A 23,829-nucleotide genomic window follows, 5' to 3' on the forward strand; every position below is an offset into this window, starting at 1 on the left:
GTCACCGGTTTCCGGGTAGTAGTGTACTGAGTAGCGTGCGTGCGTGCTGCTGACGGTATACACAAGATGACATGTGCTAGTGTGCTGCTGACGGTTTACACATACAGTTTACAGGGATATTCAATTTGGCCCAAAGCTGGCGGGTGATAAGTCTCGCCGCTGGGGGCTATTTAATTGGCCCCGATAAGCCGGCGCGTGCCGCGGCTTATCGGGGTTTTTTCTTCATCTGCCTCCAGCAGGCAAAGCAAAATGCCCGATAACAGCCCCGTTTTCATCTGAAAACGGGGCTATTTCACCCAAAAACACACAGGTTCCACTGAACCTGTGTGTTTACGGGTGTAAAAGGACTTGTTACCGGACGAGCTAATTAAATATTCCGACCGCAGCACCCGAATAAGTTTTTACTCATGATGTCTCTTCGGGCCAAATTGAATATCTGTGCTAGTGTGATGATTAGCGTGAGTGAGGTTCTTTGCATAATTTTTGGCCAAAAAATATGGACACACCTACAACGGCCAGGTCAGCTCATCAGGTGAGTCCCTAACATTCCTAAAGTTTGAGTCCAGAGCACGTTCCCCCCACCCACCTCCAGCCAGCACAACCCAGTGTTTAGAGTGTGCACCTGCATTTTCTCTTTTCTCTGTGTGTAATTACAGATGGTCTTAGGGGGCGAGAATTGTGGAAACAGACTATAATATTCAGACAATGAATTGTGTAATAATAAATAGACCCTTTATGGGAATATACAATATATCGGAGGGTGTTTTCTCCATCGTTATCTCATCTCCTGTTACATGAAACGTGTCAGCACTGACAGTAGCATTGCAGTTATCGGCTATAACATACATTTGCCAGAGGAAACGGATTCATCTACATTAGGGATCATTACTGCCCATTATATGTCAGTGACAACCCTACCGGCTATACATTTTGCCAACTTACCTGTGATGGCTTCAAGTATTGTGGCACCTTAGTTCCAACCCCATCTCAGGAGGCCATTGAAAATGCTTTTCTAATTTGTATAAAGAATTTTTAAAAGGTTTGAGTATATTTTTTCAATGTTATCTATCGGCAAGACTGTCCTACGATACGCATCACGCCTCCCGATATCGTCACTGAGGGGGCGTGCCCAGCGATCTGTGAGCGCTCAGTCCCGCTGACTCCTGTGAATAGTGCACATGCACACAACATCTACTCACTGTTGCTGTGCTATGCAGAGCAGTGAGCAACAGGAAGCCTATGGCAGGACACTGCGGCCGGTGGGTGGGACAGAGGAACAGTGCCCAAAAAACGGGACTGTCCCACGAAAATCGGGACAGTTGCGAGGTATGGTCGCAGGGCCCTCTTCCCTCTTGTGCTGCCCACATTGACACCTAACCTTTCGGTTCTACAGGCGGCGCAACCTCTGTGGGTACCATGACTGTATATCAACGTGTCTATATATCTTGTATCCCATGTTATGCAATGGTTTGTACTGTAAGTCTTTTGCACTTTCTTTCCCTGTGTGCACTGTTTATGCTTGCGTACTTTGTAAGGCGCTGCAGAACCCTTGTGGCGCCACACAGAACAATGTGTCATAATAGTGATAGATTCTGAACCATACGTGTGCACCACTGCACAATAGATGTGATCAGACAATGGCCAGGTGACATGTGATTTCTTGCAGAATTCACACATCTATGCAAATCAATGTGTTATTCGTATTATACATCTGAATTCTATTACAAATAAGTGGCGTGTCTATGCATGTAATACCGCCAGCACTATAGGCAGACACAGACAGTATGGAAGACGTGCGGCTGCTCAGCCAGAACACGCTATAAACGCGGCTCCATTTCCTCCATTGTGTTGTTTCTTTGCCCAGTAGCCGCGTGGCTAATGAATGATATAATGTACATACATTAAAGACTCAATGTTCTGAGCTAATATCAAACAACATCAGCAGCTAATGGAGACTCCAGAGCTAAATGCACAGACGTAATGGCCTCTATCAGAGGCTGCGATTGCTTCTCCGCCGAACACTTCCCTTTCATTATCCCCGTGCAGCTGCCGACAGCAGGAGAACGGGCCTGCCGACCCCTGGGGAATGCTGCATCCCTCTGGAGCAGGCAGTAATGAGACTTCTCAAGTCTTCGCAGCCCAGACATGGCGAGCCTAGTCCACTAGAGCACAATCAGAGCCAGAAACCGCGCTCCTTTCATTCCGCATATGTGGAATTATTTCCCTTTCATCTCAGAACTCTTGAAATAGAGAACAGAATGCAGGAATGGAGCAGCATTCATGCTGTCTGTGTAATTAGGGTCTTCCAGCAGACACAAGCACCAGACAAGGGGCACCGTGGCCACGTGGCTGAGCCACTCTCCTTGTGACACACGTGGCACTCCTTGTGACAGTGACACATGGCACCCTATGCATTCCTTGTGTTACTTTTAATTTATGTCCCAGTATGTTGCAGCACTGTCAGCTGGTATAATGTAATGGCCAGCCAGATTCGGAGTCAGCGTGTAACTCAGCCAGTCTGCCACGGCAGCCACGTGTCCCAGATGAAGCCTTCTCTCTAGAAAGCATTCACTATACGTGTTGCACTGGAAAGCAATGTAGTAAGCAGTGGTTGCAGTGCATTGCCTGTGTGCTTTATTATTTCCATCAAATGTTTACCAATAACATCAGGGTCACACACAATGAAAAATACATTCTAAGAAGTGATGAGTGTTGGGGTATATGCAGGCAAGAGCAGGACAGAACCCTGCGGTACAGCAGTGAGTGTTGGGTGCAGGACAGAACCCTGCGGTACAGCCATGAGTGTTGGGGTATATGCAGGCAGCAGCAGTACAGAACCCTGCGGTACAGCAGTGAGTGTTGGGGTATATGCAGGCAGGAGCAGGACAGAACCCTGCGGTACAGCAGTGAGTGTTGGGGTATATGCAGGCAGGAGCAGGACAGAACCCTGCGGTACAGCAGTGAGTGTTGGGGTATATGCAGGCTGGAGCAGGACAGAAATCTGCGGTACAGCAGTGAGTGTTGGGAACATATGCAGGCAGGAGCAGGACAGAAATCTGCGGTACAGCCATGAGTGTTGGGAACATATGCAGGCAGGAGCAGGACAGAACCCTGCGGTACAGCCATGAGTGTTGGGGTATATGCAGGCAGCAGCAGTACAGAAACCTGCGGTACAGCAGTGAGTGTTGGGGTATATGCAGGCTGGAGCAGGACAGAAATCTGCGGTACAGCAGTGAGTGTTGGGAACATATGCAGGCAGGAGCAGGACAGAAATCTGCGGTACAGCCATGAGTGTTGGGGTATATGCAGGCAGGAGCAGGACAGAACCCTGCGGTACAGCCATGAGTGTTGGGGTATATGCAGGCAGCAGCAGTACAGAAACCTACGGTACAGCAGTGAGTGTTGGGGTATATGCAGGCTGGAGCAGGACAGAAATCTGCGGTACAGCAGTGAGTGTTGGGAACATATGCAGGCAGGAGCAGGACAGAAATCTGCGGTACAGCAGTGAGTGTTGGGGTATATACAGGCTGGAGCAGGACAGAAATCTGCGGTACAGCCATGAGTGTTGGGAACATATGCAGGCAGGAGCAGGACAGAAATCTGCGGTACAGCCATGAGTGTTGGGGTATATGCAGGCAGGAGCAGGACAGAAATCTGCGGTACAGATATGAGCAGGACAGAACCCCCAGATAATTCTAGAAAGACTGACATGGATGTACGGAGAGTTGAATGCAGGGAAATGTGACTTTACGTAAGGCTCACAGTATGATGGTGGTGGATGGGGAATGGTGCTAGGACACTGATCACGTAGTGACATAACATAAAGCAGCAATGTGTCATGTCTCCACTGTTATCTCCCCATGGTCTCTAGGTGGGCAAAAGGTGGACAACTCCTAAAGGAGGTGACAGAAGAAACCTATGAGACGGTGGTGGATTACTCCTTCTTCACTGAGCCAGTGTCCTGTGAGGTCACCAATACCCTCGGCAGCACCAACATCAGCAGAACAGTGGATGTGTACTGTAAGCATCTGACCTCTGGGCACAGTGTCCCTGTAGCATCCTGTGGGCTCTTAGTAGGAGCAGAACCTGTGTTATATCCCTTGGACATTGTTGAAGGCTTCAGCCCCATAGACCTAAATACATACAGTATATGTGACCTTTTAGAATGCCATTACTAGGATTCCTCAGGCTTACTGCTGTGATGCTTACAGATGGCGTCATGCCAGGATATTACCCGTTTGTGGATATAAATTGCATCCTGTAACTGATAAATAGCTGCAGGTGGGACCGCTCTTCATACAGTGTTATCTCATACAGCCAACACCATGATAGCACCACAAAGCAAGGAGTGGTCTGAGCTACGTATCCATATATATGCATCTCCATATATGCTTAGACTTGTGATTCAATCTGCAGACGCAGTGGGCGTGCCGGTGTAGTCCCTCTCCAGCCCCGAGAACATAGCCCCTAATTGAATTGACCCCTATATGTTTTTATTATTGGTGATACAGGGAAATGCCCAAACCAGTCTTTTTGTGAATGACAATGGGGAACGTTTATGAATAATATCACCAATTGCTGGACAGAAACATTGGTGATGTCCAACAGATGTTCCTCCCATAGAAATGACAGAATCTGTTGTTGGTGAGACCGTTCTACACTGAGTGTCAGACTTGTAAACTCCATATTGTTTCCCGTTAATACAGTTGGACCTCGGATGGCCACGGAACCTGAACACGTTGTTGTGGACCTTGGGTCGGAAGCCACCTTCCATTGCGCGTGGACCGGTAACCCGTCTCTCACCATTGTCTGGATGAAGCGTGGCTCTGGTGTGGTATGTACAAAACATCTAACAACTACTGAGGCTTACTCCTTCTGTCGGCTGGACAGATTTGTTTGGTTGGGGTCTCTGGTAACCTCTGACAGATGTTACACACTATGAAGCCTAAGAATCCCATTAGAGCTGTTATAAACCTGCTGTTGCCAAGACCGTGGCTCCGATAAGCAGTACCAGCAAAGAGTATATAGTAACGGGATAGCTCTTTCCTGCCGGATCCAGGCCGGACATACCTCCTCCTTAGGGCCGTGTGCAAATGTGAGCTACTGTAGAGGGATAAGAAAGACCCCTTTCCAGAAAAAAAGGCCATTGTAGCCCAGGCTTTAATATCTCCTACCATCATCTGATAATGGCATTAGGAGCTCCATAAATTGGAGAAGACTTTAGTTCCTATTCAAAGGAAACTGCGTTGTCCTGCGTTATGGAGCTGGTCGCAGCCTGTAGGAAACTATAGGGATTGTCCTCTACTAATGTCCAGCAATGCATTATGGGAAATAATCTCCTTTATTTTGCATGTATAAACTTTGTCCTTTTTGGTTTCTTTAGAAAATAAACAATACAGAACAGAACGCGCTCTGCATGTGTGCTGGAAAAACATTTTGGTTACAGTTATATTTTTTTTAACACTTTTAAAATTAATGACAACGCAGTATATTTAATTAGAAGACTTCCACACGGCAGAGACACACATATAAATATAACTTCATGTATTTTGCCTGGGATTTTCAGTTAATCTCTCTCGTATTGTGACACTTTAACAGCACGCTTGTGTCCTCGCTTTCCTTCAGAGAAACCGGTCATAAATAAACCTTCCAGTGGTGACTGTACGTAGTCTCCTCTGGGGCGCAATACGGGCCATGAACTCAACTGGCATGGGGGCAGTATAAGAACGTAGGCCCAAATGTATTAAGCCTTAAAAAGTGATAACGTGGAGACAGATAAAGGGATGTATTCATGAAGCAGTGAAAAGTGTGGAGAAGTGAGATGGTGGAGGTTGCCCATGGCAATAACCAATCAGCATTGAAGTAACCTTTATAATTTGCATGCTATACAATTGTACAGAGCAGCTGATTGGTTGATATTGGCACCTTCTCCACAGGCTCACTTCTCCACGCTTTTCACTGCTTCATGAATAGACCCCAAAGAGTGATAAAGTGCCATCCAATCAGCTCCTGACTGTCATTTTTCAAACACATCATGTGACATGGCAGTTAGGAAGCTGATTGGCTGGTACCTTATCACTCTTTATCAGTCTCCACTTTATCACTTTTTAAGGCTTAATACATTTGCGCCTCAGTGTCCTCTAATCAACACACCCAAACTATACAGCGGATGAGGCAAATTGAGGCATTGTCCGGTTTTTGCGCAGTGTGCCTCCTAATAATTTAAAATATACAGACGCACATTCTCCTTTACACAACAGTGGAGGTGTAGAATAGACGCGTGTCTGGATGTGTACTGTATGTATATTTTTGTATGTATATTCTCCTTTGAACCAACCATTTGTGTCCTGTAAGATACAGCATTTCCTGTATGTACAATGGGTTTGGGAACCACTAGAGAAAACAATGTCCGCTTTTGGTTATACTGCCTATATGTTCAGTTGAGTCATTTTATAGCACTTGTTAATAAATGACTTTCACCGATATACAGTATTTTCTAGTCCCAGAATAAGAAACAATTCTATAGGGTAAATTTACTAAAGATTCTAAAAGTGAAAAGAAATTATGTTGCCTATAGCAACCAATCAGCTTAAGTCTATTATTTCTTTATTGCCTCCCAGGAAATGATAGAGAGAATCTGATTGGTTGCTACAGGCAACATCACTTCTTTTCACTTTTATAATCTTCAGTAAATTTACTGCTATTTCCGATTAAAATTATATGCCGCAAAAGTAAATATAAATGTAAAACATTTCCAAATAGAAGCATTTACCTAGTGTGTATTTACTGTACGAGGATTAGTCTCAGCTGTACGCTCTTTCCTGTCTTATAGGTTCTGAGCAACGAAAACTCCCTGACATTAAAAAACGTCCGCCAAGAGGATGCTGGGAAATATGTCTGTCGGGCGGTCGTTCCCCGGGTGGGGGCCGGCGAGAGGGAAATCGCTCTGACAGTAAATGGTAAGAAGCCACAGTGCCGCCTTCACTAGACGTCTCCACATGTACGGTGCGCTGCGTAGAGTGTAAATACTGAGATCGCTACGTGTCTGATGCCAGATTTCATGGCGCTCAGCAAAGGTGAGAACTTTGCAGGATGTGTGATCCCAGTATTGCTGAAAGGGCATTAACGGACTGACAAGACAGTCTGACAATGCTGTGACACTCACTTTCTTCACCCTTCATGGGAATGATTTGCATCACTAATTGGGCAGGGATTAAAGGAGTACCCCACCTAAATGGCATAGTCAGGTTTGGATGGAATTATGATGAGCAATAAACGTTTACTGATCTTCCAGAGAGCGCTCGCTGGACCGTATCGCCCCTTATGCATCCTCTTCTTTTCTTCCAGCTGAACTGAAGTTATTTTTAAGATACTACAGCTACGATTATTTATTAATATCGGTTGCTTATATAGCAGCCAGCACATTCTGCTTCACTTTACAATTAGGAACCAAACAGTAATAATATAAGACTGCTTAATAACAGACAGAGATAAGAGGGCCCTGCCTACAGGCTTACAATATATCTGCTGTCCATAGGCTACTATAGCTGCAGCGGGCTTGCTGGCAGGCTTACACCCTATATCTGCCTACCATGGGCTATCTGTAGCAGGCTTGCTGACAGGCTTTTACTCTATATCTGCGTTCCATGGGCTAGCCGCAGCAGGCTTGCTGGAATACTAACACTCTATATCTGCGTTCCACGGGCTAGCTGCAGCAGGCTTGCTGGAATACTAACACTCTATATCTGCGTTCCACGGGCTAGCTGCAGCAGGCTTGCTGGCAGGCTTACACCCTATATCTGCCTTCCATGGCTAGCTGCAGCGGGCTTGCTGGCAAGCTTACACCCTATATTTGCCTTCCATGGGCTAGCTGCAGCGGGCTTGCTGGCAGGCTTCCACTCTACAGTGGGGATCGAAAGTTTTGGCACCACAGGCAAAAATTCATTTTAATGTGCAAAAAGAAGCCAAGGAAAGATGGAAAAATCTCCAAAAGGCATCAAATTACAGATTAGACATTCTTATAACATGTCAAAAAAAGTTTGATTTTATTTCCATCATTTACACTATCAAAAGATCAGAAAACAAAAAATGGCGTCTGCAAAAGTTTGGGCACCCTGCAGAGTTAATACCTTGTACTGCCCCCTTTGGACAGCTGAGACCTGGCAGTGTCGTGGATTGTTCTCAATCATCGTCTGGAAAGACCAGGTGATGTCAATCTCAAAGGTTTTAAAAGCCCAGACTCATCTGACCTTGCTCCAACAATCAGCACCATGGGTTCCACTAACCAGTTGTGTAGAACACTGAAACTGAGAATAGTTGACGCTCACAAAGCAGGAGAATGCTATAAGAAGATAGCAAAGCGTTATCAGATGCCCAAATCCTCTGTTCGGAATGTAATTAAGAAATGGCAGCCATCAGGAACAGTGGAAGTTAAAGCAAGATCTGGAAGACCAAGAAAAATATCAGACAGAACAGCTCGCAGGATTGTGAGAAAAGCAAGTCAAAATCCACGTTTGACTGCACGATCCCTCCAGGAAGATCTGACAGACACTGGAGTTGTGGTACACTATTCCACTATAAAGAGATACTTGTACAAATATGGTCTTCATGGAAGAGTCATCAGAAGAAAACCTCTTCTACGTCCTCACCACAAAATCAGCGTTTGAAGTTTGCAAATGAACATATAGACAAGACTGATGCATTTTGGAATAAAGTTCTGTGGACCGATGAGGTTAAAATAGAACTTTTTGGCCGGAATGAGCAAGGGTACGTTTGGAGAAGGAAGGGCACAGAATTTTATGAAAAGAACCTCTGTCCAACTGTTAAGCATGGGGGTGGATCAATCATGCTTTGGGGTTGTATCGCAGCCTGTGGCACAGGGAACATTTCACGAGTAGAAGGAAAAGTGGATTCAATAAGATTCCAGCAAATTTTGGACGCTAACTTGATGCCATCTGTGAAAAAGCTGAAGTTAAATTGAGGCTGGCTTCTACAAATGGATAATGATCCTAAACACTCCTCAAAATCCACGGTGGATTACATCAAGAGGCGTAAACTGAAGGTTTTGACATGGCCTTCACAATCTCCTGACCTCAATATAATTGAAAATCTATGGATAGACCTTAAAAGAGCAGTGCGTCACAGACAGCCCAGGAATCTCAAAGAACTGGAAGACTTTTGGAAGGAAGAATGGGCGAAGATACCTCAAACAAGAATTGAAAGACTCTTGGCTGGCTACAAAAAGCATTTACAAGCTGTGATACTTGCCAAAGGGGGCAGTACAAGGTATTAACTCTGCAGGGTGCCCAAACTTTTGCAGACGCCATTTTTTGTTTTCTGTTCTTTTGAAAGTGTAAATGATGGAAATAAAATCAAACTGTTTTTTGACATGTTATAAGAATGTCTAATCTGTAATTTGATGCCTTTTGGAGATTTTTCCATCTTTTCTTGGCTTCTTTTTGCACATTAAAATGAATTTTTGCCTGGGGTGCCCAAACTTTCGATCCCCACTGTATATCTGCCTTCCATGGCTAGCTGCAGCGGGCTTGCTGGCAAGCTTACACCCTATATTTGCCATCCATGGGCTAGCTGCAGCGGGCTTGCTGGCAGGCTTACACTCTATATCTGCCTTCCATGGGCTAGCTGCAGAGGGCTTGCTGACAGGAAGTGGGAAAAATCATTCTGCCAATCAGATATGTTGTACAAGTTATTATTAATTATTTTCTATATGTCAATTCTCATATTTTGGTGTCATTGGTTATAGCCAAACTTTAAATCCTGTGTCTTTATTGTATACCCTATTATCTTTTTACTGTCCAAGAATTTGAGTGCATATCAGGAACTATAAATACTGGGGTTTGGAACAGCGTGGGACACAGATAATCATAATACTTACAGATCTACCTCTTTACAACTTAGAGGACCACCAGATGTAATAATATGCAGATGACAAGGAGTCCAGCGGGTTACCAGCTACAACCCTCTGTCAGCTCCTTAGATGGTTTGCGTGCAGGTAGGGGGGAGGGGGTGAAGTAGGGACAGTAATGTCTAGTAGTCCTTTAACACGGAATAACTTGTGTCGCTGTACCTCTCTCGGAGAGCCTTGTGCAGCAAATGACCATCATCTGCGTATGTCAAGTGCCGCGTAAATCCACTTTATGCGTTTATCTCTTACAGTAAAGCCGAGAGGCAGATTTAGCTTTTTAATATTAGAAATGTGTTTGTTCCCATTAAATAGCTGGAATAACAATTTCTCTGGCTCCAGTTGTATATTGTACTAATCATCTTCCTGTTAGAGAGGGTTTATTCTGCATAACAGCGATGGTCGCTGGCCACTTCTAGCAGCAGATGCCCGTGCAATGCTTCCAGACTCTCCCTGCTCTGACACGCCATCATTCAGCATAAGCAGATCACATATTGCGGCAGAGAGGAATAGATATCGGGAGTGATCAGCCCACTGCAGGGTCCTGACTGTTTCTGAGAACATCTGATGAGTGTTATTCTGTTCACCATCTGGATCCGTACCACCAGTGGCTCGGAGAGAGTCAGTCCACGTTGTGCTTTCTTTGTATTCAGCATTTCCCACAGTCCCGCCCAGTTCCACAGTTCCAAACTTTCTGAGGTTTGAAATGACCGTTCTGGAAGAATCTGCAGACTGTCGCATTTTCACTGTAGATCCAAAACTGCTCAATATTTGGTTGGCAACGCACCAGTTCTTGGTACCCGGCTGTTCTAGTTCTTAGATATTTGGAGTGAAATATCTGCACCATATAAAAAATATATTAATCAGTTTTTTTTGTTTTTTGTTTTTTAAAACATGTCAAACTAAGAAAACATTTTGTTTTTAATCAAAGCTGACTGGGGGATGTACAGTATGTATGTAAGGTGTATTATTTTGTTTCTTTGTGTAGGTTACAGAAGGGAAGTCGCATCAGACTATTGGTTTCAAATGTTGAAAGTGAAATGCGCTGTAAATGTTGCAATGTTCCTCTTTATACAGTAGGAAACGCTGGTTGCTATGTTCCCCTTTAGTCGCCGTCAAACATCTAATGGCCTCCCCATTACAAAGTTGTTCTTAAAACACCGACTACTAGCGCACAACGCTGACATCGAAATAATACATGTGATTAAATGGTCTTCAAGTTCCCCTTCCGTTACGCACCATATAAACACATCTACTATAGGTGGGAGTTCCCCTACCGTTACGCACCATATAAATACATCTACTGTAGGTGGGAGTTCCCCTTCCCGTACGCGCCACATAAGCACATCTACTGTAGGTGGGAGTTCACCTTCCCGTACGTGCCATATAAGCACATCTACTGTAGGTGGGAGTTCCCCTTCCCTTACGCGCCATATAAGCACATCTACTGTAGGTGGGAGTTCCCCTTCCCTTACGTGCCATATAAACACATCTACTGTAGGTGGGAGTTCCCCTTCTGTTACGCACCTCATAAGTGCATCTACTGTAGGCGGGTGTTCCCCTTCCATACCGCACCATATAAACAGGTCTACTGTAGGTGGGAGTTCCCCTTCCATAACGCAGCATATAAACACATCTACTGTAGGTGGGAGTTCCCCTTCCATAACACAGTATATAAACACATCTACTGTAGGTGGGAGTTCCCCTTCCATAACACAGCATATAAACACATCTACTGTAGGTGGGAGTTCCCCTTCCATAACGCAGCATATAAACACATCTACTGTAGGTGGGAGTTCCCCTTCCATACCGCACCATATAAACACATCTACTATAGGCGGGCGTTCCCCTTCCATACCGCACCATAAACAGGTCTACTGTAGGCGGACATTCCCCTTCCATAACGCAGCATATAAACAGGTCTACTGTAGGTGGGAGTTCCCCTTCCATACCGCACCATATAAACACGTCTACTGTAGGTGGGAGTTCCCCTTCCATACCGCACCATATAAACACATCTACTGTAGGTGGGAGTTCCCCTTCCATAACGCAGCATATAAACATGTCTACTGTAGGCGGGCGTTCCCCTTCCATACCGCACCATAAACAGGTCTACTGTAGGCGGACATTCCCCTTCCATAACGCAGCATATAAACAGGTCTACTGTAGGTGGGAGTTCCCCTTCCATACCGCACCATATAAACAGGTCTACTGTAGGTGGGAGTTCCCCTTCCATACCGCACCATATAAACACATCTATTGTAGGCAGGCGTTCCCCTTCCATAACGCAGCATATAAACACATCTACTGTAGGTGGGAGTTCCCCTTCCATAACGCACCATATAAACACGTCTACTGTAGGTGGGAGTTCCCCTTCCATACCGCACCATATAAACACATCTACTGTAGGTGGGAGTTCCCCTTCCATAACGCAGCATATAAACATGTCTACTGTAGGCGGGCGTTCCCCTTCCATACCGCACCATAAACAGGTCTACTGTAGGCGGACATTCCCCTTCCATAACGTAGCATATAAACAGGTCTACTGTAGGTGGGAGTTCCCCTTCCATACCGCACCATATAAACAGGTCTACTGTAGGTGGGAGTTCCCCTTCCATACCGCACCATATAAACACATCTACTGTAGGTGGGCATTCCCCTACCATAACGCAGCATATAAATATGTCTACTGTAGGCGGGCGTTTCCCTTCCATAACGCAGCATATGAACACGTCTACTGTAGGTGGGAGTTCCCCTTCCATACCACACTATATAAACACATCTACTGTAGGTGGGAGTTCCCCTTCCATACCGCACCATATAAACAGGTCTACTGTAGGTGGGAGTTCCCCTTCCATACCGCACCATATAAACACATCTATTGTAGGCAGGCGTTCCCCTTCCATAACGCAGCATATAAACACATCTACTGTAGGTGGGAGTTCCCCTTCCATAACGCACCATATAAACACGTCTACTGTAGGTGGGAGTTCCCCTTCCATACCGCACCATATAAACACATCTACTGTAGGTGGGAGTTCCCCTTCCATAACGCAGCATATAAACATGTCTACTGTAGGCGGGCATTCCCCTTCCATACCACACCATATAAACACATCTACTGTAGGCGGGAGTTCCCCTTCCATACCGCACCATATAAACACATCTACTGTAGGTGGGAGTTCCCCTTCCATAACGCAGCATATAAACATGTCTACTGTAGGCGGGCATTCCCCTTCCATACCGCACCATATAAACATGTCTACTGTAGGTGGGAGTTCCCCTTCCATACCGCACCATATAAACACATCTACTGTAGGTGGGAGTTCCCCTTCCATAACGCAGCATATAAACATGTCTACTGTAGGCGGGCATTCCCCTTCCATACCGCACCATATACACATGTCTACTGTAGGCGGGCATTCCCCTTCCATACCGCACCATATAAACATGTCTACTGTAGGTGGGAGTTCCCCTTCCATACCGCACCATGTAAACACATCTACTGTAGGTGGGAGTTCCCCTTCCATAACGCAGCATATAAACATATCTACTGTAGGCGGGCGTTCCCCTTCCATACCGCACCATATAATCATGTCTACTGTAGGTGGGAGTTCCCCTTCCATACCGCACCATATAAACACATCTACTGTAGGTGGGAGTTCCCCTTCCATAACGCAGCATATAAACAGGTCTACTGTAGGTTGGAGTTCCCCTTTAAGAAACCCAGATAAACTGTACAATGAGAGCCAAAGTAATTGACCTTAGGCATTATGAAGCTCCCAAAAATGAATAGCAGTTACGGGCAGCCAGGCTGACATTAGGGATCCGACTAATTTCCTAGATCACAGTGGGCCTCCTGTCCCTAAATAACACACACACTGAGATAATGCAATAAGGAGAGGAGGAGACGTGCCAGTGGCATCACATGGAGCCGGCATGAGGAATGCACCATTTGGCTTTATCTCGCCGTGCCTTGCAAAGTGATATTGTTTTCCTTCCACTCGCGCTCCCTTATCGACAGCAGGAGTTTAATTACAATTAAATAGCTAGCACAAAACAAAACCAGCAGTAAGAAAACAACACAGACAGGGAGAGAGGTTGCTGGAAATCTAGAATGAAATCATGCATTGAATAATGAGAGCGCTGTGGTATGTGAGGCGGTTTTGTGTGCACTCCACATAAGAGCAAAATACCGGCTGCACCTGTTCTATAGCAGCACTTACACCCTATAGATAACCCGAGGAGTGTTCCGGGAGATTGTACTACAAATGCGCATTTCCTGTCGCGGGGTCTATTCTTCCCGGACTGGGCAGTAATGTCCTTCCCCAAGCTCTGCCAACTATGACCTTGCAACGACCTTCTACAGATTCTAGGATATTTGGTTCCTTCTCTTACTCTAAATTGAAATCTTTTCATTCTGGAGCAACCCAGCAGGGACTATTTGTAACCCCCCAGAAATTGCCTTTGAAGCATTGCACTCGCCTCTCAGTCTTTCGGATGGGACTAGATTTACGGGTCTTCGGAATCCAAGTTAGAACGCACATGGTGGAAAAATGAGTTGGGAGATGGAAAATTCGTTCTTGCACAGGATGCAGTGGGATCACCACTGAGTGCGTACAGACCTGGTGGCACAGATAAAATGAGGTTTGCCCTCCCATCAGACATGGCAAAGCTCCGCTACATTCACCTACTTCAGCACTTTATATTATTAAATAGTCCCATCCTGTAAAACAAACTCTTGTTCTTGCATATGGGTGTGTAAGGTTATTCATGTGCCCCAGCCCACATCTAGGAACACCTCAAATCAGCCCACCCCATCAGAGCCAACTGTATCACTGTTGCAGCACAGAAATTGTGGCTGAGGACGCTCCTACAGAGTTGATTCCTGCGGCTCACACCCTCACATCCCTTTAGCACACTTAGCTCGCAGCTTTGCAACTTAGCCGTACTAAGGGGGTCATTCCGACCCGTTCGCACGCAGCTGTTCTTTGCTGCGGTGCGAACGGGTCGGAAATGCGCATGCGCGGTGGAGGCATTGCGCACGCGTGTCGTTGCCTGGCGACGATCATCGCCAGGCAACGACGCCGCCAGCGACAAATGTGATCGCAAGAAGATGGGCAGGCGTGAGACGTTCCGGGACGGATACTCACCGTTTCCAGGGGTTTTCAGGGAGTGGTAAGAAAAACGCAGGCGTGTCCAGGCGAACGGAGGGCGGATGTCTGACGTCAAAGCCGGGACCTCCATCGCTGGATCGCACAGGGTAAGTAGGTCTAGGGCTAGTCTTGTTTTGTGTGAAACTTTTTTAGCATAGCTGGGCTGCACAAGCGTTCGCAGCCCTGCTATGCTGAAATACACTCCCCCATAGGGGTAATTCTGAGTTGATCGCAGCAGCAAGTTTGTTAGCAAATGGGCAAAACCATGTGCACTGGAGGGGGGGGGGCAGATATAACATTTGCAGAGAGAGTTAGATTTGGGTGGGTTATTTTGTTCCTGTGCAGGGTAAATACTGCCTGCTTTATTTTTGCACTGCAATTTAGATTTCAGTTTGAATACACCCTACCCAAATTTAACTCTCTCCGCACATGTTATATCTGACCCCCCCTGCAGTGCAAATGGTTTTGCCCAATTGCTAACAAAATTGCTGCTGCGATCAACTCAGAATTAGGCCCCATAGGCGGAGATTAGTTGATCGCACCAGCAGCAAAAAGTTGCTTGGTGCGATCAACTCGGAATGACCCCCATAATCTCTTCTCCCCAACCATCTTTGTAGACATTTAGCTGTTAGTAAGCAAAGATGACTGATAACATGCTGGACGGGCTTATTCTGCCACTCACTAGTCCTACATTATAGAGGGCCCACCAAGGACACACCCTCCTAGTGGATGTACAGGTGGAATACTGGCACAGTTACACACCGCCTAGGATCACAGGACAAATTCCGCGGACATAGGGCCCGATTCAGACCGGATCGCTGTTGTGCAAATTCACAAGCTGTGCGGTTATCGATCGACTGCGCATGCGTATGGATCGTAATATGCATTGCAGAAGGCCAAACAGCGAAAAAAATCCTGTGACTTAATGATCGCTAGGCGAGTGCAAGTTGATTGACAGGAAGCCGGCATTTGAGGGTGGTAACTGGCTCTTTTCTGGGAGTGTCATGAAAAACGCAGGCGTGCCAAAGCGTTTTCAGGGCGGGTGTGTGAGGTCAGCTCCGGACCCGATCAGCCTATTTGTATCGCGCTGTAGGAGTAAGTCCTGGGCTACACACAGACAGGAAAAATCATTCGATGGTGAGTGAGTTGTGAACGGATTTGCAGCTGACTGGCGAATGCAGAGATTTTCACAAGGCGTACGCAGACTTGCACGGGGCGGATATTCACTTTATCTGGGCGGTGAATATCTGATCGCAACCCTCTGCAAATTCGCAGGTCAGAATCGGGCCCATAGAACGAGTATTGCATTCCGCTATACAGTACACAACTAAGGGCAATCTGCCTGTGCAACGGACAATGGTGGTTCTCCAGAAATTCTTCTTCAAATGAGCAAAAAAATATTCTTAAGTGGAGATATACTTAACATGCAGACATTGAGAATGCTGATAAGAACGGGGGGGGGGGGGGAGGGGGGAGTTGTATGTCGTACCTTGCATACCAACATGGCACCACTACAATGTAAAGCTTTTTTAACTGTGTCGCCTTTACGACTTTAAACATTTAAGCTTTTAAATCCATCACGGGAATAGACATTCTGAATGTAGTTCAGTCCCATCCCTTTATCAGTATTCGCCAATTCCTGTTGTCACCAGAGCTGGCCCTAGCCAATATGATGCCCTAGGCAAGATTTTGGCTGGTGCCCCCTAGCACCGCCGCTAGTTCTGCAGGAGATGCCTGGTATGAGTCATCCTGCAGCTCTGCTAACGTCGGGCGCCTTTTGTTTATTAAAATGCATCTTATTTGTATTACTATGTGTCTAGGGGCACAAGCAGCTTCTGCTGATTAAAATGATATGCAGCATGCCTATATTCTGTGTGTGACAGTGGCTGTATCTGCATACGAAATGCTACATTACAGTGATTTCCAGGAATACACTGCAATGTAGCATTTTGTATGCAGATACAGCCGCAGTCACACACAGAATATAGGCATGCCGCATATCATTTTAATCAGCAGAAGCTGCTGGTGCCCTTAAGCATACCAAATGCCCTAGGCACCATCCGTGTCATACACATGGCCTTATACATTCTGCGATGTCGGTGTCTCTCGGCAGGGAAGGAATACCGTCAGTGCTTACAATGAGTATTCCTGTCTGCAGTCTCCGGGACTTTCCCAGTTATCTAATTTCAGAGACACGGTTCTGTTCATGCACTATAAAATCTTTTCTATATTACGGCATAGCAGAAACTCACATAACACTCCCCAAACCTCAGGCCGGGCTTTGTGTTCTCTTTTACCATCAGTCTAACTGAGCAGCAGCATAGCAGAAAAGACGTAGGCGCTACGCATCGGAGAACGCACAAGAAATGACAAGAGCTCCGTTTATTCTGGAAAGCAGAACATGGGATCAGATTTCCCCCCACCCCCATCTAGCAGGGACCTGCAGTTCTATCATCCATGGTATCGTAATTCCGAGAACCAGCGCTACACCATATGCCACCGACGTTACTCGGCGGAGAATTGTTGAGCAGCAAGCCTGGCAGGGAAGCTAGTAACAGCTGTGTTGTTAAAAATGCATAGGTGAGTTGTTAAGGAAGAGGCCCCACAATGCTCTGCAAGAGGAGCCCAACCACTCAACCAGCAAAAAGATCTGCAACACCTACATTTGTGCTTGCTGTAATGAAAAACATTCAATAATAGGATCAGAGGGTGAATGTCTCCTGTTACAGAGTACACACACACACACACACACACACACACACACACACACACACACACACACACACACACACACATCCTGCAGAATTGAACACACAACCCGAACCACAAAGCTTTACATGGACAAATAGATGGACACTTAGGTATAAAGCTGAACTGCGCCATTGTTATTCATAGGTTGGGTATGGGATCCCAGCGATCAGAATACGGATGCCAGGTTGCACTCGCCACAGGTTCTATTCCCACTTCACGGGTGTCGTGGACACCCAGGAGTGGGAATAGCCGTGGCGGCGCTGACGGCATTCTGGCGGTCGGGATTCCGGCGTCGGTATTCTGACCGCCGGCATCCTGAATACATCCCGTTAATCATTTCTGTTGCATTAAAGCCTGCAAAAGTTTACATATGATTTGCCGGCGGATGGGATGCCGGCTGTCAATATCCCGACAGTGCATCCCGCCCGCCAGAATGCCGGCAGTGGGGAGAGCGCTGCGAGTCCCCTTGCGGGCTCGCCGCGTGATGTATTCCCACTCTAAGGGTGTGGTGGACACCCACAAGTGGGAATAGCCCAATTGCCGGCTGTCGGGATTCCGGCGTCGGTATCCTGACAGCCGGCAAATTAAGCGGAAATAGCAGATTTATTTCCCTATAACACACACACACACAGACAAGGGACCATTTTTTTGTCAGAAGCCAATTAACTTACCAGTATGTTTTTTGGAGTGTGGCAGGAAACCCATGCAAACAGAGAACATACAAACTCCACACAGATAAACCATTGGTCTGGAATTGAGCTCCTGACCTCAGGGGCTAACCACTACGCCAGCCTATGACTGCCGTGTTCTATTGTGATATTAATAAAATGGAACTAGCTTTCCTGTTTCATATTAAATGGTACAATATATCACAAACTTCTAGAGAACAGTCACTGCTAGGTATATGTATTAGAAATCTGTGCTCCACCCCTGCCAGGGGTCTGCGGATTGTTGTGTCTCCCCCACCTCCTCATTGATCAGAGAGGTGCGCCTTGCGCAGGACGTGGTAAAACATACGCCTGATTTTCTCGGAAAATAGCATCTTAGCATTAGGCTGCGGCTCTGCTCTCGGTAACGCTGCGGCTTAGAAGAGACAGAGATACAGGCTCCTGTCTAACCAGCTGAGGAAGAGGAAACAAGCTTTGTCCCTCTATAATGACCTGGAACAGACGATATTACCTTGTATAAAGGGCAGCAACGTAGGAACGCTACACCTCGGATGTCCGTTATTGAAGCTCACAGAGGGCCAGATGTACTAAGCTTGAAAAGTGATAAATATCACTGTGATAAAGCACCAGCCAATCGGCTCCTAACTGTCATTTTTCAAACACAGCCTGTGACATGGCAGTTAGGAGCCGATTGGCTGGTGCTTTATCACAGTGATATTTATCACTTTTCAAGCTTAGTACATCTCCCCCACAATGAATTAATACCAGGATCTGCAGCAAGGTCTCCGGCGTGACTGTGTGTCACGGCTTTACAGGCAGCTCTTAAACACTAAGCCAAAGCTCTTCGTTTAGCGGCCTTAACCACTGAGGCGATCCTGACAGCGCAAGGCCTGGATGTTTCTTTATGATGCCCTCACAAGACTAAGTGATCGGCAGTGATTAAGAAGGAAACAAAACGAAAACCAACACAGAGAACTCATTGTGAGATAACTTTCCCTAGTGTAATGTGTAAACGTATCACTGACGTGGGATTATTTCCCTGACCGTCAATGACGCAATGTGTATTTTGCAGCTCTTAGCCTTCGGTTCTCAGAGGGGGGAAAAAAAAGAAAATCTATGAAACTGGGAATGGCAGACAATAAATGCAGCATCTGGGTGCTGGCAGATATATAACCTGTGCAGACAGGAACAGGAAGCGCTTTATAGAACGTTTTCATCCTCTTTTCTGCTATGGTGGTAGATGGAGCAGGCTCATTCCGCACAGTGGCAATAGTAACATGTAAATGCCATGCCCTATTCGGCGCAGGTTCCCCCAATTGAACACTCAGTAGAACCACTTCTATCTAAATAAATAGCTTATTAAAGATTCCTAGTCTGGCATCAATACAAAGGAATCTTGATCCTCCGGTACAGCATGTGATAATCTGCATAAGACCGGACTGCTGCCCGCTTCTTCAGATGGTGTATGCCTATATTTTCTGACGATCCCATTGCGCAGTCAGAATAAGCAGGCGTTTTATTTTTGCAGCCGGCCAGCGTATAGCTTGTTCTGTGCTGGGGATGTTTATCAAGTCAAGAGTTACGTTTAGTCTTCTCAGACTGCTCCGCTCACTGAAAGGGAAGATGTGTCAACCCTTGGAGAGAGATAAAGCTGAGAAGTTGTCCGTAGCAACCAGTTTATCTGGCACAATCTGAGAGCTCAGTTAGAAGCGCATGGGTTACTATGGGAAATCTCTGTGAATGAGATGGTGCGGAGCCAATAAGGTACAATATGCTGTGTGATATATTAATATTAATAACAGCCACACGTTCATTCTAATGGATTCTAGGGGGAATATTTACTAGAGTGCGGGTTTTTAGAAGTGTAGATGTTGCCCATAGCAACCAATGAGATTCTAGCTATTATCTTCTAGAAGGTGCTAGATAAATGATAAGTAGAATCTGATCAGTTGCTACGGGCAACTTCTCCACTTCTTAAAAGCTGCCCCAGTTCTCTACCTTCCTCCATATACTGAGACTGTACAGTTAAATATGGAATGCCCCGCAGTAAATGAAATCCTTACAGACTGTGTAATGCGAGATCTCCTCCTTCAATGGCTGGAGGGTTCTGGGAGAACGGAAAGATAAACCCGCAGTCCACCGAGACTCACTCTTCAGTTGCGAGGTGACATAAGGAATTAAATGAATTAAGATGTATTACATCAATATAATAATAGCAGTCTCCTGTATCTGCACACTACATAAGGATGCTAGACAGGGACCCCTGAGATGGCTATACTGCCAAACCTAGAACAATGAGGAGTATTCCTGATATAGCTGGAGGACTGTGCAAGAGCCAGCACTGTGCAAGTCTGGAATCACAGCTCCCCCTGCTGTCTGTTTGTAGGGAGTGCTCTGCAACTTTAGGTGCTGATTATCCCCCATTGTCACATTTTTCTTTTGCTGAGATTTCCTTGGACTTTATGACTCAGTTTCCATGCTTTCTGTAGCTCAGTGTGGCGATAAGACGCAGGTCAGCTGGCTGGTGCATTTTCTGTTTTTCATCCTTATTTTTATTTTGCTGCCTTTCGTGTCCTCAGGATTTGTAAGTGAAACGTGCTGCCGTTGTGCTGATGGTAATACTCTAGCGGTACTAAAAAATACTCCGCTAATCTAAGGATTGGGAGACGGAGACACTCTTACATGCCACGTTCTGTGACCAACGCTCGCATCACTTGGCCGAGTCCTTATAAGTAACAGTCAGCCTAGCGTGACACCAGAATGATCCTTTTGAAGGTCATAAACCAGACTGAGTAACGTGATTATTAGCAAGCATTGTTATTCGTCTTTCTACCACCTTGTAGTTAAATGATGTCTCTGCAGCGGTACAGGTGGGCAGCGAGTCCCACAATATTGGGGTCTGCTGGCCAAGTACTACTATAGGAAGGCAATGAGAGGGACCTACAGTAGCCGACAGCAGAGACGTGTGGTGGCAGTATCTTCAAGTCACCATATCGCTTGGGTGTTAGGATTGTGCAGGTGGTTTATGGAGTTTCAGGTAATAGGTTTACGGTAGACTCGGCTACACGACATTCCATTTAGAAAACTAACGAGAGCAAGGGGGAAAAAAAAACAAGAAAAGCTTATATCACATCACTGAATGGTCTGTTTTTTGTTGTAGGTCCTCCGATCATCTCCAGCACGCAGACGCAGCACGCCCTGCACGGAGAGAAGGGGCAAATCAAGTGTTTCATCCGCAGCACGCCTCCACCGGACAGGATAGTAAGTACTGGCCAACACGTGGCTCTGAGAGGCGCTAGAGTCTATATTATTGTAACTGCAGTACCGTATAAGCCCATTGGTGGCACTGCAGCGTCATATAACACTGAGCTGGTGATCTGCTTTCAGACACTGACAAAGGGTACAGCAGCGGCTTCTGGCCCTCATTCCAAGTTGATCGCTCGCCAGCTACTTTTAGCAGCCGTGCAAACGTATAGTCGCCGCCCACGGGGGAGTGTATTTTCGCTTTGCAGGAGTGCGAACGCCTGTGCAGCCGAGCGGGAGCAAACAAATTTTGTGCAGAACAAGACCAGCCCTGTAGTTACTTATTCTGTGCGATGATTGCTGCGACGAATGACACAGAATTGACGTCAGATACCCGCCCAGCAAACGCCCAGCCACGCCTGCGTTTTTCCAAACACTCCAAGAAAACGGTCAGTTGCCACCCAGAAACTCCCATTTCCTGTCAATCTCCCTGCGTTCGCCAGTGCGACTGAAAGCTTCACTAGAACCTGTGCAAAACCACAATGCTGTTTGTACCCATACGCTGCGCGTGCGCATTGTGGTGCATACGCATGCGCACTTTTGACGTTTTTTTAAATGATCGCTACGCAGCGAACAACGGCAGCTAGCGATCAACTCAGAATGAGGGCCTCTGTCCGATCTATAGACAGGGCCAGCCTAAAGTATGGGCACACCAGGCAGCTGCCCAAGGCCCCCACAATTCTAGGGGCCTCCGAGCAGGGGCAATTGGTGATCACACAATCAGAGCGACCAGGAAGCAATCTCTACCAGCCTGCAGCCAGACAGTGAATAGCTGTCAGCGTGCTGATTGGTGGATGGCTCCAGCACAATAGAGGATTTGCCTTTTATAAAATGCAATGTTTTGCCACTTTTCAACTTCAAAGCTTTGAGGCTCGCTCGGCTGCGGGAGGAAATGTGATGTGACATTCACCAGTAACAAGCCGCCCAGACCACGCACCTTTCTCAGCCGGGAGGCATCCGCCTTCTAGATCAGATGGAGAGAGTCTATAGATCTACAATAAATGGCAGTTTATCTTTAGAAGAGTGTTGGTGTTATAGATGGGTTTTACAGGATAATGTATCGACATGGGGGTTGTAACCGTTTCATTTCCAGGATCTAACTTAGGTCTGTGGCTTCCTTTTTTCAATAAAGAACTTGCTACAAATTAAACCGTTTACCAGCAAACAGCCAAATGCTGGAACCAGATGGGTGCAATGCCCAGGGCCCGATCACCTGAGCGCAGCGCCGCTTCTCCTGTGCCAGTAAGCGCAGCATAGTAGCCTGGAGGAGTTGGAAAGTGCACAGTCCGCTTTGTACAATTGCCAGCGTACCTGATTTAATGGCTTTACAGCATTACTCCCACCGTCATCGATAGCGATCAATGAAGCCTGGGCACTCTCAGACTTTTGCTGGCAGTGCATTACAGGTGAGAAATAGCATTTGCATGGAGTGTAGCTGCGATACGTCTGGGACCAAGAACACTTCGTCTCCTTTCGGACAGCAATAATCTTTACAGATTCCAATATACTGTATAAGTGTTCTACAAAGCGATCTTAACTTTGCAAGTCTCAAAGAGACATTACTTGTGAAAAGTGAAATAAATTCTGCTCTTCGCTCCTCCTCATCTTTCTGTTTTCCAAAATGATCAAGTACAGTAGCTTTATTCCAAAGTAAGTGACACAAGTGTCTATGTAAATGCTGTATTGCAGGCCGCCTCCAGTGTCATAGAATAACAGAAGACCTTTAACACAAGCTGTGCAGTCTGTAATATCAAACATGAATACTCTGCCCAGCACCTATATGGCCCATCTTGAAGCCAAGAGCTCTTCGGCTTTCTATATAGACGTCCCCGACGCTTGATACACAGCCAGTAATGACTGTCCATCACCCCCCGGTCTCTAACAATCTTTCTGTTCTCACAAAGAACACACTGCTAATGTCTACAACACTTATTGTGTTTGAGTCGGTGCCGCAGCATCTTTACAGCGGGCTCAAGCACATTCCAAAAATAAAACCAAGAAATCTTTGATCTCCTTTCTATCAATTTCA

The 23,829-nt window shown here is 46.2% G+C and overlaps 1 protein-coding gene across 3 annotated transcripts in view; it reads left to right on the top strand.

The window, feature by feature from the left end:
- Positions 1–23,829, top strand: part of KIRREL3 (kirre like nephrin family adhesion molecule 3) — a 1,017,151-nt gene that overhangs the window by 906,725 nt on the left and 86,597 nt on the right. For all 3 annotated transcript variants that reach the window (XM_063943670.1, XM_063943671.1, XM_063943672.1), the window contains exons 8-11: positions 3,872–4,020; positions 4,707–4,834; positions 6,833–6,959; positions 21,658–21,758. In XM_063943670.1, coding sequence (XP_063799740.1) covers positions 3,872–4,020; positions 4,707–4,834; positions 6,833–6,959; positions 21,658–21,758 — 505 coding nt within the window. The remainder of the gene's footprint in view (positions 1–3,871; positions 4,021–4,706; positions 4,835–6,832; positions 6,960–21,657; positions 21,759–23,829) is intronic.

This window comes from Pseudophryne corroboree, chromosome 10 (genome assembly GCF_028390025.1).
Source record: "Pseudophryne corroboree isolate aPseCor3 chromosome 10, aPseCor3.hap2, whole genome shotgun sequence".
Lineage (NCBI taxonomy): Eukaryota > Metazoa > Chordata > Amphibia > Anura > Myobatrachidae > Pseudophryne > Pseudophryne corroboree.